The sequence below is a fragment of the Girardinichthys multiradiatus genome, chromosome 1, assembly GCF_021462225.1.
Source record: "Girardinichthys multiradiatus isolate DD_20200921_A chromosome 1, DD_fGirMul_XY1, whole genome shotgun sequence".
Taxonomy (NCBI): Eukaryota; Metazoa; Chordata; class Actinopteri; order Cyprinodontiformes; family Goodeidae; genus Girardinichthys; species Girardinichthys multiradiatus.
The window spans coordinates 7,624,147-7,642,554 of record NC_061794.1 but is presented as its reverse complement, the minus strand read 5'-3'; the positions used below and the strand labels follow the sequence as shown (position 1 = coordinate 7,642,554).

Genomic DNA, 18,408 nt, shown 5'->3' with positions numbered 1-18,408 from the left:
TGTGTGCATATTAGTCAATAGTTGTGCATAAGTAAAATCCAAAAGAGGTATTGTATATTTTCTCTGTAAAAATACAAAATAAAATGTTACAACTTCAAGAAATTACAAACACAAAGTTCAAATTTACAGTTGTGGTTTATTCTTTATGAATACAATATGCTATAACAGTTTGTGAATACGATTTCTTTTCTTTGAGAATACGAATTTACATCAGCGACTTGGTGTCACGTGATCTCAGGCTCAGAATATAGTGGGTGGAGTTATACAATGATGTACAGTAGGTGGCAGTATGCACCGCCAGCAGAAGAAGAGAAGAAGAAGCAGCAGCACCAGCGCCAAAAGAACGGACCAAGCGCATATATTAACGACATTAAGACATGTATAATTTTAACATTACCTGACTTTGTACCGTAGTTTCTTGGTCCGTCATCTTAGCCCACACCTGCATTGGCAAATATATGCAAACTGCATGTTCAGCTTTTCTGAAAATAATATATTGAAGATAATCTAAACCTTAACACAAATTGGCCGTAGTGTCTGTTGTTGTGAATCAATTAGATGTCTACGGCAGTTTAGTCACATATTCTATTACACAAGACTTGTTTACTATTGCAAAAATGTTTAATAATTTGTCCGTGTACTCTGGGGTCAGACATTCATTTTGCTTATAAAGTGTCTGCATGGCCATTTTCATTCCATCACCCTGTCCCAGATCTCATGCCGTTTCTCACTGCTGTTGGCAGATCCCGGACAGGATGTAGGTTTTTCGACATTTGTGGTCTCTGGGAATGTTGGGGTTCTCTTGTTAGTGTGGAATTCGTAATTTGAGCTTCTTCACTGCTCTCCTGGAGAAACCCCACTTTGGATAAGAGCCATCATGGATGCCTTCCGGGTGTATGAATCTTGGTCACAAGAACTTTGAGGCCGCTAGCCGCTCGCATTATTCATTTTGTCGTAGATGTCATACATGAAGTTAACAAATCTTTCACAAATGCCAACTTTCTTTAACAGGTTTTCCTTTAAAATGGCCAGATATACTTCTTCAAGCTCTGGGGCTCTCATGACAAATAAAGACAGGGCTCTATTCTTTTTACAGAAAATGTCTTCACAAATCTTTGAAAAGATGCTTTTGACAAATCTATTAAGGCGTCCAGAGCGAATTATTATAGTTTGCCCCCGAACCTCAGTCCAGACCTTCTCAAAAATATACTCGTAGAGATCATCAAAGACTTTACTGGAGCATGACATATATGATACTTCAAGTGCCTGCACCAAAAGCAACTCAATAATCATGCCAACATGTTCTTTTCTGTGCTCTTCCTCTAAACTGGGATTCTGTGAACTGTTCTTAGCTGTTGGAGATTCTGATAGATCACACGCCTGAAAATTCCCACTCTCAACAATTTTGGGTTCCAGGGGATAGCTAGCTTTTAAGCCTTTGAATTCTTCCCTGGATGGCTGTTTTTCAACATCAGAATCATTTAGCAAATTAACCTTTTTATTGTTATCCAATGATGACTTTGATGATCGCTCATTGTGGATGGTGGATTTATTGTTAACTTCAAGAGGAGGAGACTCTGGTTTTAAGATGTTACACACCTTGGCAGATGGTTGTGTTTCCAAATCATGGACATTTACCTCATTGTAAGTCTGGATGTTGTATCCAAAATGGTTGATTTCAGCCAACATTTCCTCCATCTGAGTGGCTTCAGGGATGGTTGGTAACTTGGGCACTCCCTCTTTTAACCATTGTTTCCCTCCATGGTATTTATTATAAATCGCAGGTGCACCCTTTGCTTTTCTTCTTGGTGCCCTCAAAGTGTGTGGTGCAGCATTGGTAGACGGAACATTCTCCTGTTTACAAATCTTTGCTTTTGTGCCATTATCTACAGCTGTTTGATGTCCCAGCACCCTAACTCGATCCACCGCGTGGAATAGTTTATCCATGCTTCTTCTGACCTGAGACTGTTTCTTCATACTGTCCTGATTGGTGGAGGATTGGATCTTGCTTGCCACTTCTCTGATAACTAATTTGTTAAACATTTTAATGGGTTCTAAATCACAAATCTCTGTACTTCTCAGGACCTTCGCAAGAGCTTCTGGTAGTTGGTTACCCACAATGGCTTTGACATCCTTGCGTGTGACAGGCAGGCTCTGGACTTTGGACAAAACCAGAGCAGAAAAGAAATCGGTACTGTCCAAAAGCAGATGTTCCTTCAACCATATTTTCTGTATCGCAGCACTACCAGCAACAAAGTCGTCCCACTTGTCTTTTGGGATACTGTAGAGCAGTTTTTCCATTTAGAGATGCAGTTTTCTTTGAAAAACTATGAAAATATGGATTCCTTCTGGCTGTGTAACTACTATTGTGATGACTGAGTAGGTCTTTGTCTAGAAATCAAATTAATACAAACTGTGTTTACAGAAAAAAGTTGAAAAAAAGGTCAAATTTTCTCAAATCTTTCTGTAATCAGCAGGACTATGAACGCTTGTTAAAGTGTTTTGAGCAGAACTCACAAGTGGTCCACTGTTTTGGACTTCAAACGTGTTTGTTACATCATCGACATCAAAGGAGTTCCGTCACAGAGCATGTGCGGCATGGAAACCATGGTGATGCGTTCGGATTCACGTGACATGAAGTCTGTTCGTAATCCAATCAACCAGCGTCGTTGTAAGGTTTTCTTACACATAGCAATGTTATTATTTGGGTTTCTTTCAAATTTACCATCCGATAAAATAATATTTTCTTTATTTATAACAAACATGTCCTAAAATGATGGTGCATTTCATTACTAGCATAAGTGTATTTTCTAAATAAAACATATTAACAGTCATTGTATCAGATGTTCATTACATTTCTGTACATATCTGTTTTTATATTTTAAATGTTTTTTATATAATCATCTAAACTTTTTCAAGATTTTAACTGAGCGGGGCTAATACTGCTTTAACTGAAGGTGATTGGTCCGAAGTTAAGCTGTGGTGTCAGTTGAGCTGAACTATTATAGCTTAAATTATCACAGTGAGCATAACATAATTTAACATAATTGTATTTTTATAGTTAATGTTTGACCCAACCGAAATAATTATAGATGAATTTAAATTTAACATATCCATTGTTAATGCTAACACATATAGGAACATATGTATTTAGTGACTAAAATATTTATTGGATTGTCAAACTTGTGTCCCCAGAGTTTTGTACCCGTAAGAAAAGCACGTGACCATACCTAAGCGGCTGTCCCGGGTTCGAGTCCCGGACCAGGCGACATTTACCGAATGTCTCCCCCTTTCCTGTCTACCTACTGTTAAAAAAATATAAAGGCCACTAGTGCCGAAAAACATAAGCTCCCTGTGGATTTATTGATAATTAAAAATGGGAAACAAAGCCAAACATGAATTTACCGCCTTTACTAGTTTTATTAACAGATGATGCACTTTTCCAAGATAATTCTGAATTGACAGGGGTTGAGACAAGTGAAAACATTGCAGGGTTTTCCATCAGCAGTTTACACAGTTTTATTAATCATTTATAGTGTCCACTGCAGTGTTAAGAAGCTTTATATCTGCAGTTTTTGACAGACAAGCGGGAGGGTTATGCTGGACAACTCAAAACGAACCTGCAACAATGCACTGCAGCAACATTGAGCTGAGAGGGGTATCTTACAGAGGGCTGGAGGTTACGGTGTGTACGAAAATGAAGTCATGCATATTTCAGTTTATACCAAAGGCTTCTGACATTTGCATCCACAGGATCAAATATTACAAGAATGGGGGGGGAAAAAAGGCAAAATATTTTTAGCAAACAATCACACATAAACATCATGAGCCCTCTGCAGGAAGAAACAAATCATTAACGGGTCAACCCCCTCTTTGTCCACTTCTCTTGATTTAACTTACTGAAGATGCCGCCGCAAACAACTCAAAGATAATTTACACACATTTAAACAAACATCACTCAAACTCTACAGATTTAGCCTATAAGTCCAAAGCGCCAGCCAGGTAAAGAAGTTCTGGTCCCATCCAGGTTTTCAGCTTCAGACCCGAAATGAAGGCCGTTGAGGTCGGCTGTTCCTCTGAGCTCTGAAATGCGGCTGCAGATGGACGCCTCCATAGCAGATCTGCTAACAGGACCTCTGATACAGGTGTGGAAACTGTTCGCACTGGATGAATAAAATGATATATGTAGCTTATAATCTTAAGTAGTTACATGTAGGAAGTCATTACTTTACTACTTTGTAGATGTGAGGGTCAAAGTGAGAATAGGAAGTGAAAACAGTCGAAACCCTGGAGACCACATCCAGAATTGAGTTTTGGAGTTTGTGTATTTTTTTTTTAAACCCTCTTTTGGACACTGGTGCTAATGATGTGCACAGATGAGTCCTCAGCTTCCACTTGGGGTTGCTGCTATCACCTTAGCACTGGTTCTTCACAGGGACTAATCCACCTCCTCCATGTTACTGTAGGATGGAGCTACGCACTCTGCGGAGTGAGCGAAAAGGTCAGATGGTTCTTAGTTAGTTCTAAGACTAACTTGACCTCATTTCCAGGTTCCTCAAGATAAACCTTGGTTTTCAAACAAATAACACTGAATGGTAATACTGCATTATTTTATTGGTCATGGTTTTTGACAATTTTTATAACTTCCTTTTCATAACTTCAGAGAGGACTTACTATGATAACCCTTAAGTATCTCCTTTCCCTACAAAGTTTATGTACAGAGGATCTTCAAAAGTGGCCCAATTGTATATTTCTAGATTTTTATATTAACTTCTTTTTACTGCATTCTGCCTTTAATTTTTTCATTCATTCATTGTAAGATAATGCCATTAGCTCTTATTCCATCGAAAGCCCAAGGATTTAAAGCCCTAGGATTTGTTTTAATAGGAATCCCAGGAAATTCTGTACTTTCTTTTTTCATTGCCAAAAACCATTTATTTAAATCAGCCTAATGACGTACGGGAAAGTTGTGAATAAAACTGCATTACACCTTCATTCCAGCAGATGGTATGGAGATTGATTTGTCTCAATATTATTCAATCAAACAAAAAACTAATTTCAATCCAAAAAAAACTAATCTCAATCAAAAAAATTAATGGTGGTGAAAACATTTGGAATATTCAATCAAAAAAAACAACTAATCTCAATCAAAAAATATTAAGTTGTGATCAAAACTTTCAGAGTTGTAACTTTGGGGTAAGAACGCTGTCAAAAACAATGTGTATGTAAAGACGGAAATGTGTGCATATTAGTCAATAGTTGTGCATAAGTAAAATCCAAAAGAGGTATTGTATATTTTCTCTGTAAAAATACAAAATAAAATGTTACAACTTCAAGAAATTACAAACACAAAGTTCAAATTTACAGTTGTGGTTTATTCTTTATGAATACAATATGCTATAACAGTTTGTGAATACGATTTCTTTTCTTTGAGAATACGAATTTACATCAGCGACTTGGTGTCACGTGATCTCAGGCTCAGAATATAGTGGGTGGAGTTATACAATGATGTACAGTAGGTGGCAGTATGCACCGCCAGCAGAAGAAGAGAAGAAGAAGCAGCAGCACCAGCGCCAAAAGAACGGACCAAGCGCATATATTAACGACATTAAGACATGTATAATTTTAACATTACCTGACTTTGTACCGTAGTTTCTTGGTCCGTCATCTTAGCCCACACCTGCATTGGCAAATATATGCAAACTGCATGTTCAGCTTTTCTGAAAATAATATATTGAAGATAATCTAAACCTTAACACAAATTGGCCGTAGTGTCTGTTGTTGTGAATCAATTAGATGTCTACGGCAGTTTAGTCACATATTCTATTACACAAGACTTGTTTACTATTGCAAAAATGTTTAATAATTTGTCCGTGTACTCTGGGGTCAGACATTCATTTTGCTTATAAAGTGTCTGCATGGCCATTTTCATTCCATCACCCTGTTCCAGATCTCATGCCGTTTCTCACTGCTGTTGGCAGATCCCGGACAGGATGTAGGTTTTTCAACATTTGTGGTCTCTGGGAATGTTGGGGTTCTCTTGTTGGCGTGGAATTTGTAATTTGAGCTTCTTCACTGCTCTCCTGGAGAAACCCCACTTTGGATAAGAGCCATCATGGATGCCTTCCGGGTGTATGAATCTTGGTCACAAGAACTTTGAGGCCGTTAGCCGCTCGCATTATTCATTTTGTCGTAGATGTCATACATGAAGTTAACAAATCTTTCACAAATGCCAACTTTCTTTAACAGGTTTTCCTTTAAAATGGCCAGATATACTTCTTCAAGCTCTGGGGCTCTCATGACAAATAAAGACAGGGCTCTATTCTTTTTACAGAAAATGTCTTCACAAATCTTTGAAAAGATGCTTTTGACAAATCTATTAAGGCGTCCAGAGCGAATTATTATAGTTTGCCCCCGAACCTCAGTCCAGACCTTCTCAAAAATATACTCGTAGAGATCATCAAAGACTTTACTGGAGCATGACATATATGATACTTCAAGTGCCTGCACCAAAAGCAACTCAATAATCATGCCAACATGTTCTTTTCTGTGCTCTTCCTCTAAACTGGGATTCTGTGAACTGTTCTTAGCTGTTGGAGATTCTGATAGATCACACGCCTGAAAATTCCCACTCTCAACAATTTTGGGTTCCAGGGGATAGCTAGCTTTTAAGCCTTTGAATTCTTCCCTGGATGGCTGTTTTTCAACATCAGAATCATTTAGCAAATTAACCTTTTTATTGTTATCCAATGATGACTTTGATGATCGCTCATTGTGGATGGTGGATTTATTGTTAACTTCAAGAGGAGGAGACTCTGGTTTTAAGATGTTACACACCTTGGCAGATGGTTGTGTTTCCAAATCATGGACATTTACCTCATTGTAAGTCTGGATGTTGTATCCAAAATGGTTGATTTCAGCCAACATTTCCTCCATCTGAGTGGCTTCAGGGATGGTTGGTAACTTGGGCACTCCCTCTTTTAACCATTGTTTCCCTCCATGGTATTTATTATAAATCGCAGGTGCACCCTTTGCTTTTCTTCTTGGTGCCCTCAAAGTGTGTGGTGCAGCATTGGTAGACGGAACATTCTCCTGTTTACAAATCTTTGCTTTTGTGCCATTATCTACAGCTGTTTGATGTCCCAGCACCCTAACTTGATCCACCGCGTGGAATAGTTTATCCATGCTTCTTCTGACCTGAGACTGTTTCTTCATACTGTCCTGATTGGTGGAGGATTGGATCTTGCTTGCCACTTCTCTGATAACTAATTTGTTAAACATTTTAATGGGTTCTAAATCACAAATCTCTGTACTTCTCAGGACCTTCGCAAGAGCTTCTGGTAGTTGGTTACCCACAATGGCTTTGACATCCTTGCGTGTGACAGGCAGGCTCTGGACTTTGGACAAAACCAGAGCAGAAAAGAAATCGGTACTGTCCAAAAGCAGATGTTCCTTCAACCATATTTTCTGTATCGCAGCACTACCAGCAACAAAGTCGTCCCACTTGTCTTTTGGGATACTGTAGAGCAGTTTTTCCATTTAGAGATGCAGTTTTCTTTGAAAAACTATGAAAATATGGATTCCTTCTGGCTGTGTAACTACTATTGTGATGACTGAGTAGGTCTTTGTCTAGAAATCAAATTAATACAAACTGTGTTTACAGAAAAAAGTTGAAAAAAAGGTCAAATTTTCTCAAATCTTTCTGTAATCAGCAGGACTATGAACGCTTGTTAAAGTGTTCTGAGCAGAACTCACAAGTGGTCCACTGTTTTGGACTTCAAACGTGTTTGTTACATCATCGACATCAAAGGAGTTCCGTCACAGAGCATGTGCGGCATGGAAACCATGGTGATGCGTTCGGATTCACGTGACATGAAGTCTGTTCGTAATCCAATCAACCAGCGTCGTTGTAAGGTTTTCTTACACATAGCAATGTTATTATTTGGGTTTCTTTCGAATTTACCATCCGATAAAATAATATTTTCTTTATTTATAACAAACATGTCCTAAAATGATGGTGCATTTCATTACTAGCATAAGTGCATTTCTAAATAAAACATATTAACAGTCATTGTATCAGATGTTCATTACATTTTTGTACATATCTGTTTTTATATTTTAAATGTTTTTTATATAATCATCTAAACTTTTTCAAGATTTTAACTGAGCGGGGCTAATACTGCTTTAACTGAAGGTGATTGGTCCGAAGTTAAGCTGCGGTTTCAGTTGAGCTGAACTATTATAGCTTAAATTATCACAGTGAGCATAACATAATTTAACATAATTGTATTTTTATAGTTAATGTTTGACCCAACCGAAATAATTATAGATGAATTTAAATTTAACATATCCATTGTTAATGCTAACACATATAGGAACATATGTATTTAGTGACTAAAATATTTATTGGATTGTCAAACTTGTGTCCCCAGAGTTTTGTACCCGTAAGAAAAGCACGTGACCATACCTAAGCGGCTGTCCCGGGTTCGAGTCCCGGACCAGGCGACATTTACCGAATGTCTCCCCCTTTCCTGTCTACCTACTGTTAAAAAAATATAAAGGCCACTAGTGCCGAAAAACATAAGCTCCCTGTGGATTTATTGATAATTAAAAATGGGAAACAAAGCCAAACATGAATTTACCGCCTTTACTAGTTTTATTAACAGATGATGCACTTTTCCAAGATAATTCTGAATTGACAGGGGTTGAGACAAGTGAAAACATTGCAGGGTTTTCCATCAGCAGTTTACACAGTTTTATTAATCATTTATAGTGTCCACTGCAGTGTTAAGAAGCTTTATATCTGCAGTTTTTGACAGACAAGCGGGAGGGTTATGCTGGACAACTCAAAACGAACCTGCAACAATGCACTGCAGCAACATTGAGCTGAGAGGGGTATCTTACAGAGGGCTGGAGGTTACGGTGTGTACGAAAATGAAGTCATGCATATTTCAGTTTATACCAAAGGCTTCTGACATTTGCATCCACAGGATCAAATATTACAAGAATGGGGGGGGGAAAAAAGGCAAAATATTTTTAGCAAACAATCACACATAAACATCATGAGCCCTCTGCAGGAAGAAACAAATCATTAACGGGTCAACCCCCTCTTTGTCCACTTCTCTTGATTTAACTTACTGAAGATGCCGCCGCAAACAACTCAAAGATAATTTACACACATTTAAACAAGCATCACTCAAACTCTACAAATTTAGCCTATAAGTCCAAAGCGCCAGCCAGGTAAAGAAGTTCTGGTCCCATCCAGGTTTTCAGCTTCAGACCCGAAATGAAGGCCGTTGAGGTCGGCTGTTCCTCTGAGCTCTGAAATGCGGCTGCAGATGGACGCCTCCATAGCAGATCTGCTAACAGGACCTCTGATACAGGTGTGGAAACTGTTCGCACTGGATGAATAAAATGATATATGTAGCTTATAATCTTAAGTAGTTACATGTAGGAAGTCATTACTTTACTACTTTGTAGATGTGAGGGTCAAAGTGAGAATAGGAAGTGAAAACAGTCGAAACCCTGGAGACCACATCCAGAATTGAGTTTTGGAGTTTGTGTATTTTTTTTTTAAACCCTCTTTTGGACACTGGTGCTAATGATGTGCACAGATGAGTCCTCAGCTTCCACTTGGGGTTGCTGCTATCACCTTAGCACTGGTTCTTCACAGGGACTAATCCACCTCCTCCATGTTACTGTAGGATGGAGCTACGCACTCTGCGGAGTGAGCGAAAAGGTCAGATGGTTCTTAGTTAGTTCTAAGACTAACTTGACCTCATTTCCAGGTTCCTCAAGATAAACCTTGGTTTTCAAACAAATAACACTGAATGGTAATACTGCATTATTTTATTGGTCATGGTTTTTGACAATTTTTATAACTTCCTTTTCATAACTTCAGAGAGGACTTACTATGATAACCCTTAAGTATCTCCTTTCCCTACAAAGTTTATGTACAGAGGATCTTCAAAAGTGGCCCAATTGTATATTTCTAGATTTTTATATTAACTTCTTTTTACTGCATTCTGCCTTTAATTTTTTCATTCATTCATTGTAAGATAATGCCATTAGCTCTTATTCCATCGAAAGCCCAAGGATTTAAAGCCCTAGGATTTGTTTTAATAGGAATCCCAGGAAATTCTGTACTTTCTTTTTTCATTGCCAAAAACCATTTATTTAAATCAGCCTAATGACGTACGGGAAAGTTGTGAATAAAACTGCATTACACCTTCATTCCAGCAGATGGTATGGAGATTGATTTGTCTCAATATTATTCAATCAAACAAAAAACTAATTTCAATCCAAAAAAAACTAATCTCAATCAAAAAATTAATGGTGGTGAAAACATTTGGAATATTCAATCAAAAAAAACAACTAATCTCAATCAAAAAATATTAAGTTGTGATCAAAACTTTCAGAGTTGTAACTTTGGGGTAAGAACGCTGTCAAAAACAATGTGTATGTAAAGACGGAAATGTGTGCATATTAGTCAATAGTTGTGCATAAGTAAAATCCAAAAGAGGTATTGTATATTTTCTCTGTAAAAATACAAAATAAAATGTTACAACTTCAAGAAATTACAAACACAAAGTTCAAATTTACACTTGTGGTTTATTCTTTATGAATACAATATGCTATAACAGTTTGTGAATACGATTTCTTTTCTTTGAGAATACGAATTTACATCAGCGACTTGGTGTCACGTGATCTAAGGCTCAGAATATAGTGCGTGGAGTTATACAATGATGTACAGTAGGTGGCAGTATGCACCGCCAGCAGAAGAAGAGAAGAAGAAGCAGCAGCACCAGCGCCAAAAGAACGGACCAAGCGCATATATTAACGACATTAAGACATGTATAATTTTAACATTACCTGACTTTGTACCGTAGTTTCTTGGTCCGTCATCTTAGCCCACACCTGCATTGGCAAATATATGCAAACTGCATGTTCAGCTTTTCTGAAAATAATATATTGAAGATAATCTAAACCTTAACACAAATTGGCCGTAGTGTCTGCTGTTGTGAATCAATTAGATGTCTACGGCAGTTTAGTCACATATTCTATTACACAAGACTTGTTTACTATTGCAAAAATGTTTAATAGTTTGTCCGTGTACTCTGGGGTCAGACATTCATTTTGCTTGTGAAGTGTCTGCATGGCCATTTTCATTCCATCACCCTGTTCCAGATCTCATGCCGTTTCTCACTGCTGTTGGCAGATCCCGGACAGGATGTAGGTTTTTCGACATTTGTGGTCTCTGGGAAGTGTTGGGGTTCTCTTGTTGGCGTGGAATTTGTAATTTGAGCTTCTTCACTGCTCTCCTGGAGAAACCCCACTTTGGATAAGAGCCATCATGGATGCCTTCCGGGTGTATGAATCTTGGTCACAAGAACTTTGAGGCCGTTAGCCGCTCGCATTATTCATTTTGTCGTAGATGTCATACATGAAGTTAACAAATCTTTCACAAATGCCAACTTTCTTTAACAAGTTGTCCTTTAAAATGGCCAGATATACTTCTTCAAGCTCGGGGGCTCTCATGACAAATAAAGACAGGGCTCTTTTCTTTTTACAGAAAATGTCTTCACAAATCTTTGAAAAGATGCTTTTGACAAATCTATTAAGGCGTCCAGAGCGAATTATTATAGTTTGCCCCCGAACCTCAGTCCAGACCTTCTCAAAAATATACTCGTAGAGATCATCAAAGACTTTACATGGAGCATGACATATATGATACTTCAAGTGCCTGCACCAAAAGCAACTCAATAATCATGCCAACATGTTCTTTTCTGTGCTCTTCCTCTAAACTGGGATTCTGTGAACTGTTCTTAGCTGTTGGAGATTCTGATAGATCCCACGCCTGAAAATTCCCACTCTCAACAATTTTGGGTTCCAGGGGATAGCTAGCTTTTAAGCCTTTGAATTCTTCCCTGGATGGCAGTTTTTCAACATCAGAATCATTTAGCAAATTAACCTTTTTATTGTTATCAAATGATGACTTTGATGATCGCTCATTGTGGATGGTGGATTTATTGTTAACTTCAAGAGGAGGAGACTCTGGTTTTAAGATGTTACACACCTTGGCAGATGGTTGTGTTTCCAAATCATGGACATTTACCTCATTGTAAGTCTGGATGTTGTATCCAAAATGGTTGATTTCAGCCAACATTTCCTCCATCTGAGTGGCTTCAGGGATGGTTGGTAACTTGGGCACTCCCTCTTTTAACCATTGTTTCCCTCCATGGTATTTATTATAAATCGCAGGTGCACCCTTTGCTTTTCTTCTTGGTGCCCTCAAAGTGTGTGGTGCAGCATTGGTAGACGGAACATTCTCCTGTTTACAAATCTTTGCTTTTGTGCCATTATCTACAGCTGTTTGATGTCCCAGCACCCTAACTTGATCCACCGCGTGGAATAGTTTATCCATGCTTCTTCTGACCAGAGACTGTTTCTTCATACTGTCCTGATTGGTGGAGGATTGGATCTTGCTTGCCACTTCTCTGATAACTAATTTGTTAAACATTTTAATGGGTTCTAAATCACAAATCTCTGTACTTCTCAGGACCTTCGCAAGAGCTTCTGGTAGTTGGTTACTCACAATGGCTTTGACATCCTTGCGTGTGACAGGCAGGCTCTGGACTTTGGACAAAACCAGAGCAGAAAAGAAATTGGTACTGTCCAAAAGCAGATGTTCCTTCAACCATATTTTCTGTATCGCAGCACTACCAGCAACAAAGTCGTCCCACTTGTCTTTTGGGATACTGTAGAGCAGTTTTTCCATTTAGAGATGCAGTTTTCTTTGAAAAACTATGAAAATATGGATTCCTTCTGGCTGTGTAACTACTATTGTGATGACTGAGTAGGTCTTTGTCTAGAAATCAAATTAATACAAACTGTGTTTACAGAAAAAAGTTGAAAAAAAGGTCAAATTTTCTCAAATCTTTCTGTAATCAGCAGGACTATGAACGCTTGTTAAAGTGTTCTGAGCAGAACTCGCAAGTGGTCCACTGTTTTGGACTTCAAACGTGTTTGTTACATCATCGACATCAAAGGAGTTCCGTCACAGAGCACGTGCGGCAAGGAAACCATGGTGATGGATTCACGTGACATGAAGTCTGTTCGTAATCCAATCAACCAGCGTCGTTGTAAGGTTTTCTTACACATAGCAATGTTATTATTTGGGTTTCTTTCGAATTTACCATCCGATAAAATAATATTTTCTTTATTTATAACAAACATGTCCTAAAATGATGGTGCATTTCATTACTAGCATAAGTGCATTTTCTAAATAAAACATATTAACAGTCATTGTATCAGATGTTCATTACATTTTTGTACATATCTGTTTTTATATTTTAAATGTTTTTTATATAATCATCTAAACTTTTTCAAGATTTTAACTGAGCGGGGCTAATACTGCTTTAACTGAAGGTGATTGGTCCGAAGTTAAGCTGCGGTGTCAGTTGAGCTGAACTATTATAGCTTAAATTATCACAGTGAGCATAACATAATTTAACATAATTGTATTTTTATAGTTAATGTTTGACCCAACCGAAATAATTATAGATGAATTTAAATTAACATATCCATTGTTAATGCTAACACATATAGGAACATATGTATTTAGTGACTAAAATATTTATTGGATTGTCAAACTTGTGTCCACAGAGTTTTGTACCCGTAAGAAAAGCACGTGACCATACCTAAGCGGCTGTCCCGGGTTCGAGTCCCGGACCAGGCGACATTTACCGAATGTCTCCCCCTTTCCTGTCTACCTACTGTTAAAAAAATATAAAGGCCACTAGTGCCGAAAAACATAAGCTCCCTGTGGATTTATTGATAATTAAAAATGGGAAACAAAGTCAAACATGAATTTTCCGCCTTTACTAGTTTTATTAACAGATGATGCACTTTTCCAAGATACTTCTGAATTGACAGGGGTTGAGACAAGTGAAAACATTGCAGGGTTTTCCATCAGCAGTTTACACAGTTTTATTAATCATTTATAGTGTCCACTGCAGCGTTAAGAAGCTTTATATCTGCAGTTTTCGACAGACAAGCGGGAGGGTTACGCTGGACAACTCAAAACGAACCTGCAACAATGCACTGCAGCAACATTGAGCTGAGAGGGGTATCTTACAGAGGGCTGGAGGTTACGGTGTGTACGAAAATGAAGTCATGCATATTTCAGTTTATACCAAAGGCTTCTGACATTTGCATCCACAGGATCAAATATTACAAGAATGGGGGGGGGAAAAAAGGCAAAATATTTTTAGCAAACAATCACACATAAACATCATGAGCCCTCTGCAGGAAGAAACAAATCATTAACGGGTCAACCCCCTCTTTGTCCACTTCTCTTGATTTAACTTACTGAAGATGCCGCCGCAAACAACTCAAAGATAATTTACACACATTTAAACAAGCATCACTCAAACTCTACAAATTTAGCCTATAAGTCCAAAGCGCCAGCCAGGTAAAGAAGTTCTGGTCCCATCCAGGTTTTCAGCTTCAGACCCGAAATGAAGGCCGTTGAGGTCGGCTGTTCCTCTGAGCTCTGAAATGCGGCTGCAGATGGACGCCTCCATAGCAGATCTGCTAACAGGACCTCTGATACAGGTGTGGAAACTGTTCGCACTGGATGAATAAAATGATATATGTAGCTTATAATCTTAAGTAGTTACATGTAGGAAGTCATTACTTTACTACTTTGTAGATGTGAGGGTCAAAGTGAGAATAGGAAGTGAAAACAGTCGAAACCCTGGAGACCACATCCAGAATTGAGTTTTGGAGTTTGTGTATTTTTTTTTTAAACCCTCTTTTGGACACTGGTGCTAATGATGTGCACAGATGAGTCCTCAGCTTCCACTTGGGGTTGCTGCTATCACCTTAGCACTGGTTCTTCACAGGGACTAATCCACCTCCTCCATGTTACTGTAGGATGGAGCTGCGCACTCTGCGGAGTGAGCGAAAAGGTCAGATGGTTCTTAGTTAGTTCTAAGACTAACTTGACCTCATTTCCAGGTTCCTCAAGATAAACCTTGGTTTTCAAACAAATAACACTGAATGGTAATACTGCATTATTTTATTGGTCATGGTTTTTGACAATTTTTATAACTTCCTTTTCATAACTTCAGAGAGGACTTACTATGATAACCCTTAAGTATCTCCTTTCCCTACAAAGTTTATGTACAGAGGATCTTCAAAAGTGGCCCAATTGTATATTTCTAGATTTTTATATTAACTTCTTTTTACTGCATTCTGCCTTTAATTTTTTCATTCATTCATTGTAAGATAATGCCATTGGCTCTTATTCCATCGAAAGCCCAAGGATTTAAAGCCCTAGGATTTGTTTTAATAGGAATCCCAGGAAATTCTGTACTTTCTTTTTTCATTGCCAAAAACCATTTATTTAAATCAGCCTAATGACGTACGGGAAAGTTGTGAATAAAACTGCATTACACCTTCATTCCAGCAGATGGTATGGAGATTGATTTGTCTCAATATTATTCAATCAAACAAAAAACTAATTTCAATCCAAAAAAAACTAATCTCAATCAAAAACATTAATGGTGGTGAAAACATTTGGAATATTCAATCAAAAAAAACAACTAATCTCAATCAAAAAATATTAAGTTGTGATCAAAACTTTCAGAGTTGTAACTTTGGGGTAAGAACGCTGTCAAAAACAATGTGTATGTAAAGACGGAAATGTGTGCATATTAGTCAATAGTTGTGCATAAGTAAAATCCAAAAGAGGTATTGTATATTTTCTCTGTAAAAATACAAAATAAAATGTTACAACTTCAAGAAATTACAAACACAAAGTTCAAATTTACACTTGTGGTTTATTCTTTATGAATACAATATGCTATAACAGTTTGTGAATACGATTTCTTTTCTTTGAGAATACGAATTTACATCAGCGACTTGGTGTCACGTGATCTAAGGCTCAGAATATAGTGGGTGGAGTTATACAATGATGTACAGTAGGTGGCAGTATGCACCGCCAGCAGAAGAAGAGAAGAAGAAGCAGCAGCACCAGCGCCAAAAGAACGGACCAAGCGCATATATTAACGACATTAAGACATATATAATTTTAACATTACCTGACTTTGTACCGTAGTTTCTTGGTCCGTCATCTTAGCCCACACCTGCATTGGCAAATATATGCAAACTGCATGTTCAGCTTTTCTGAAAATAATATATTGAAGATAATCTAAACCTTAACACAAATTGGCCGTAGTGTCTGCTGTTGTGAATCAATTAGATGTCTACGGCAGTTTAGTCACATATTCTATTACACAAGACTTGTTTACTATTGCAAAAATGTTTAATAGTTTGTCCGTGTACTCTGGGGTCAGACATTCATTTTGCTTGTGAAGTGTCTGCATGGCCATTTTCATTCCATCACCCTGTTCCAGATCTCATGCCGTTTCTCACTGCTGTTGGCAGATCCCGGACAGGATGTAGGTTTTTCGACATTTGTGGTCTCTGGGAAGTGTTGGGGTTCTCTTGTTGGCGTGGAATTTGTAATTTGAGCTTCTTCACTGCTCTCCTGGAGAAACCCCACTTTGGATAAGAGCCATCATGGATGCCTTCCGGGTGTATGAATCTTGGTCACAAGAACTTTGAGGCCGTTAGCCGCTCGCATTATTCATTTTGTCGTAGATGTCATACATGAAGTTAACAAATCTTTCACAAATGCCAACTTTCTTTAACAAGTTGTCCTTTAAAATGGCCAGATATACTTCTTCAAGCTCGGGGGCTCTCATGACAAATAAAGACAGGGCTCTTTTCTTTTTACAGAAAATGTCTTCACAAATCTTTGAAAAGATGCTTTTGACAAATCTATTAAGGCGTCCAGAGCGAATTATTATAGTTTGCCCCCGAACCTCAGTCCAGACCTTCTCAAAAATATACTCGTAGAGATCATCAAAGACTTTACAGGAGCATGACATATATGATACTTCAAGTGCCTGCACCAAAAGCAACTCAATAATCATGCCAACATGTTCTTTTCTGTGCTCTTCCTCTAAACTGGGATTCTGTGAACTGTTCTTAGCTGTTGGAGATTCTGATAGATCCCACGCCTGAAAATTCCCACTCTCAACAATTTTGGGTTCCAGGGGATAGCTAGCTTTTAAGCCTTTGAATTCTTCCCTGGATGGCAGTTTTTCAACATCAGAATCATTTAGCAAATTAACCTTTTTATTGTTATCAAATGATGACTTTGATGATCGCTCATTGTGGATGGTGGATTTATTGTTAACTTCAAGAGGAGGAGACTCTGGTTTTAAGATGTTACACACCTTGGCAGATGGTTGTGTTTCCAAATCATGGACATTTACCTCATTGTAAGTCTGGATGTTGTATCCAAAATGGTTGATTTCAGCCAACATTTCCTCCATCTGAGTGGCTTCAGGGATGGTTGGTAACTTGGGCACTCCCTCTTTTAACCATTGTTTCCCTCCACGGTATTTATTATAAATCGCAGGTGCACCCTTTGCTTTTCTTCTTGGTGCCCTCAAAGTGTGTGGTGCAGCATTGGTAGACGGAACATTCTCCTGTTTACAAATCTTTGCTTTTGTGCCATTATCTACAGCTGTTTGATGTCCCAGCACCCTAACTTGATCCACCGCGTGGAATAGTTTATCCATGCTTCTTCTGACCAGAGACTGTTTCTTCATACTGTCCTGATTGGTGGAGGATTGGATCTTGCTTGCCACTTCTCTGATAACTAATTTGTTAAACATTTTAATGGGTTCTAAATCACAAATCTCTGTACTTCTCAGGACCTTCGCAAGAGCTTCTGGTAGTTGGTTACTCACAATGGCTTTGACATCCTTGCGTGTGACAGGCAGGCTCTGGACTTTGGACAAAACCAGAGCAGAAAAGAAATTGGTACTGTCCAAAAGCAGATGTTCCTTCAACCATATTTTCTGTATCGCAGCACTACCAGCAACAAAGTCGTCCCACTTGTCTTTTGGGATACTGTAGAGCAGTTTTTCCATTTAGAGATGCAGTTTTCTTTGAAAAACTATGAAAATATGGATTCCTTCTGGCTGTGTAACTACTATTGTGATGACTGAGTAGGTCTTTGTCTAGAAATCAAATTAATACAAACTGTGTTTACAGAAAAAAGTTGAAAAAAAGGTCAAATTTTCTCAAATCTTTCTGTAATCAGCAGGACTATGAACGCTTGTTAAAGTGTTCTGAGCAGAACTCGCAAGTGGTCCACTGTTTTGGACTTCAAACGTGTTTGTTACATCATCGACATCAAAGGAGTTCCGTCACAGAGCACGTGCGGCAAGGAAACCATGGTGATGGATTCACGTGACATGAAGTCTGTTCGTAATCCAATCAACCAGCGTCGTTGTAAGGTTTTCTTACACATAGCAATGTTATTAT

At 38.3% G+C, this 18,408-nt stretch overlaps 2 protein-coding genes across 4 annotated transcripts; both read right to left on the bottom strand.

Annotated features, from left to right (window-relative positions):
• Window positions 1-397: 397 nt before the first annotated feature.
• LOC124875366 lies at window positions 398-2,705 on the bottom strand. Its single transcript, XM_047377498.1, has 2 exons — window positions 1,639-2,705; window positions 398-482 (listed from the first exon to the last, which is right to left on the bottom strand). Exons 1-2 carry the CDS (start codon window positions 2,299-2,301, stop codon window positions 474-476), a joined length of 672 nt encoding a protein of 223 aa, XP_047233454.1. The 5' UTR covers window positions 2,302-2,705; the 3' UTR covers window positions 398-473.
• Window positions 2,706-3,609: 904 nt separating this feature from the next.
• Window positions 3,610-7,999, bottom strand: LOC124872743. Of its 3 annotated transcripts, XM_047373058.1 has the most exons (3): window positions 6,877-7,999; window positions 5,636-5,680; window positions 3,610-4,163 (listed from the first exon to the last, which is right to left on the bottom strand). In XM_047373058.1, exons 1-3 carry the CDS (start codon window positions 7,537-7,539, stop codon window positions 4,125-4,127), a joined length of 747 nt encoding a protein of 248 aa, XP_047229014.1. In that variant the 5' UTR covers window positions 7,540-7,999; the 3' UTR covers window positions 3,610-4,124. The 3 variants fall into 3 exon arrangements, 2 of the variants coding, with proteins under 2 accessions (XP_047229014.1, XP_047229021.1); XR_007039353.1 differs by lacking the exons at window positions 5,636-5,680; window positions 6,877-7,999 and adding an exon at window positions 4,415-4,475; XM_047373065.1 differs by lacking the exon at window positions 5,636-5,680.
• Window positions 8,000-18,408: the final 10,409 nt, after the last annotated feature.

Coding starts and splice junctions, on each gene's coding strand:
- LOC124872743 (XM_047373058.1), bottom strand. CDS start 7,539: ATGGAAAAACTGCTCTACAGTATCCCAAAAGACAAGTGGGACGACTTT. Junction 5,681..6,876: donor ACATCCAGACTTACAATGAG/GTAAATGTCCAT, acceptor TTGCCAATGCAG/GTGTGGGCTAAGATGACGGA. Junction 4,164..5,635: donor AAACTACGGTACAAAGTCAG/GTAATGTTAAAA, acceptor TTATTCATCCAG/TGCGAACAGTTTCCACACCT.
- LOC124875366 (XM_047377498.1), bottom strand. CDS start 2,301: ATGGAAAAACTGCTCTACAGTATCCCAAAAGACAAGTGGGACGACTTT.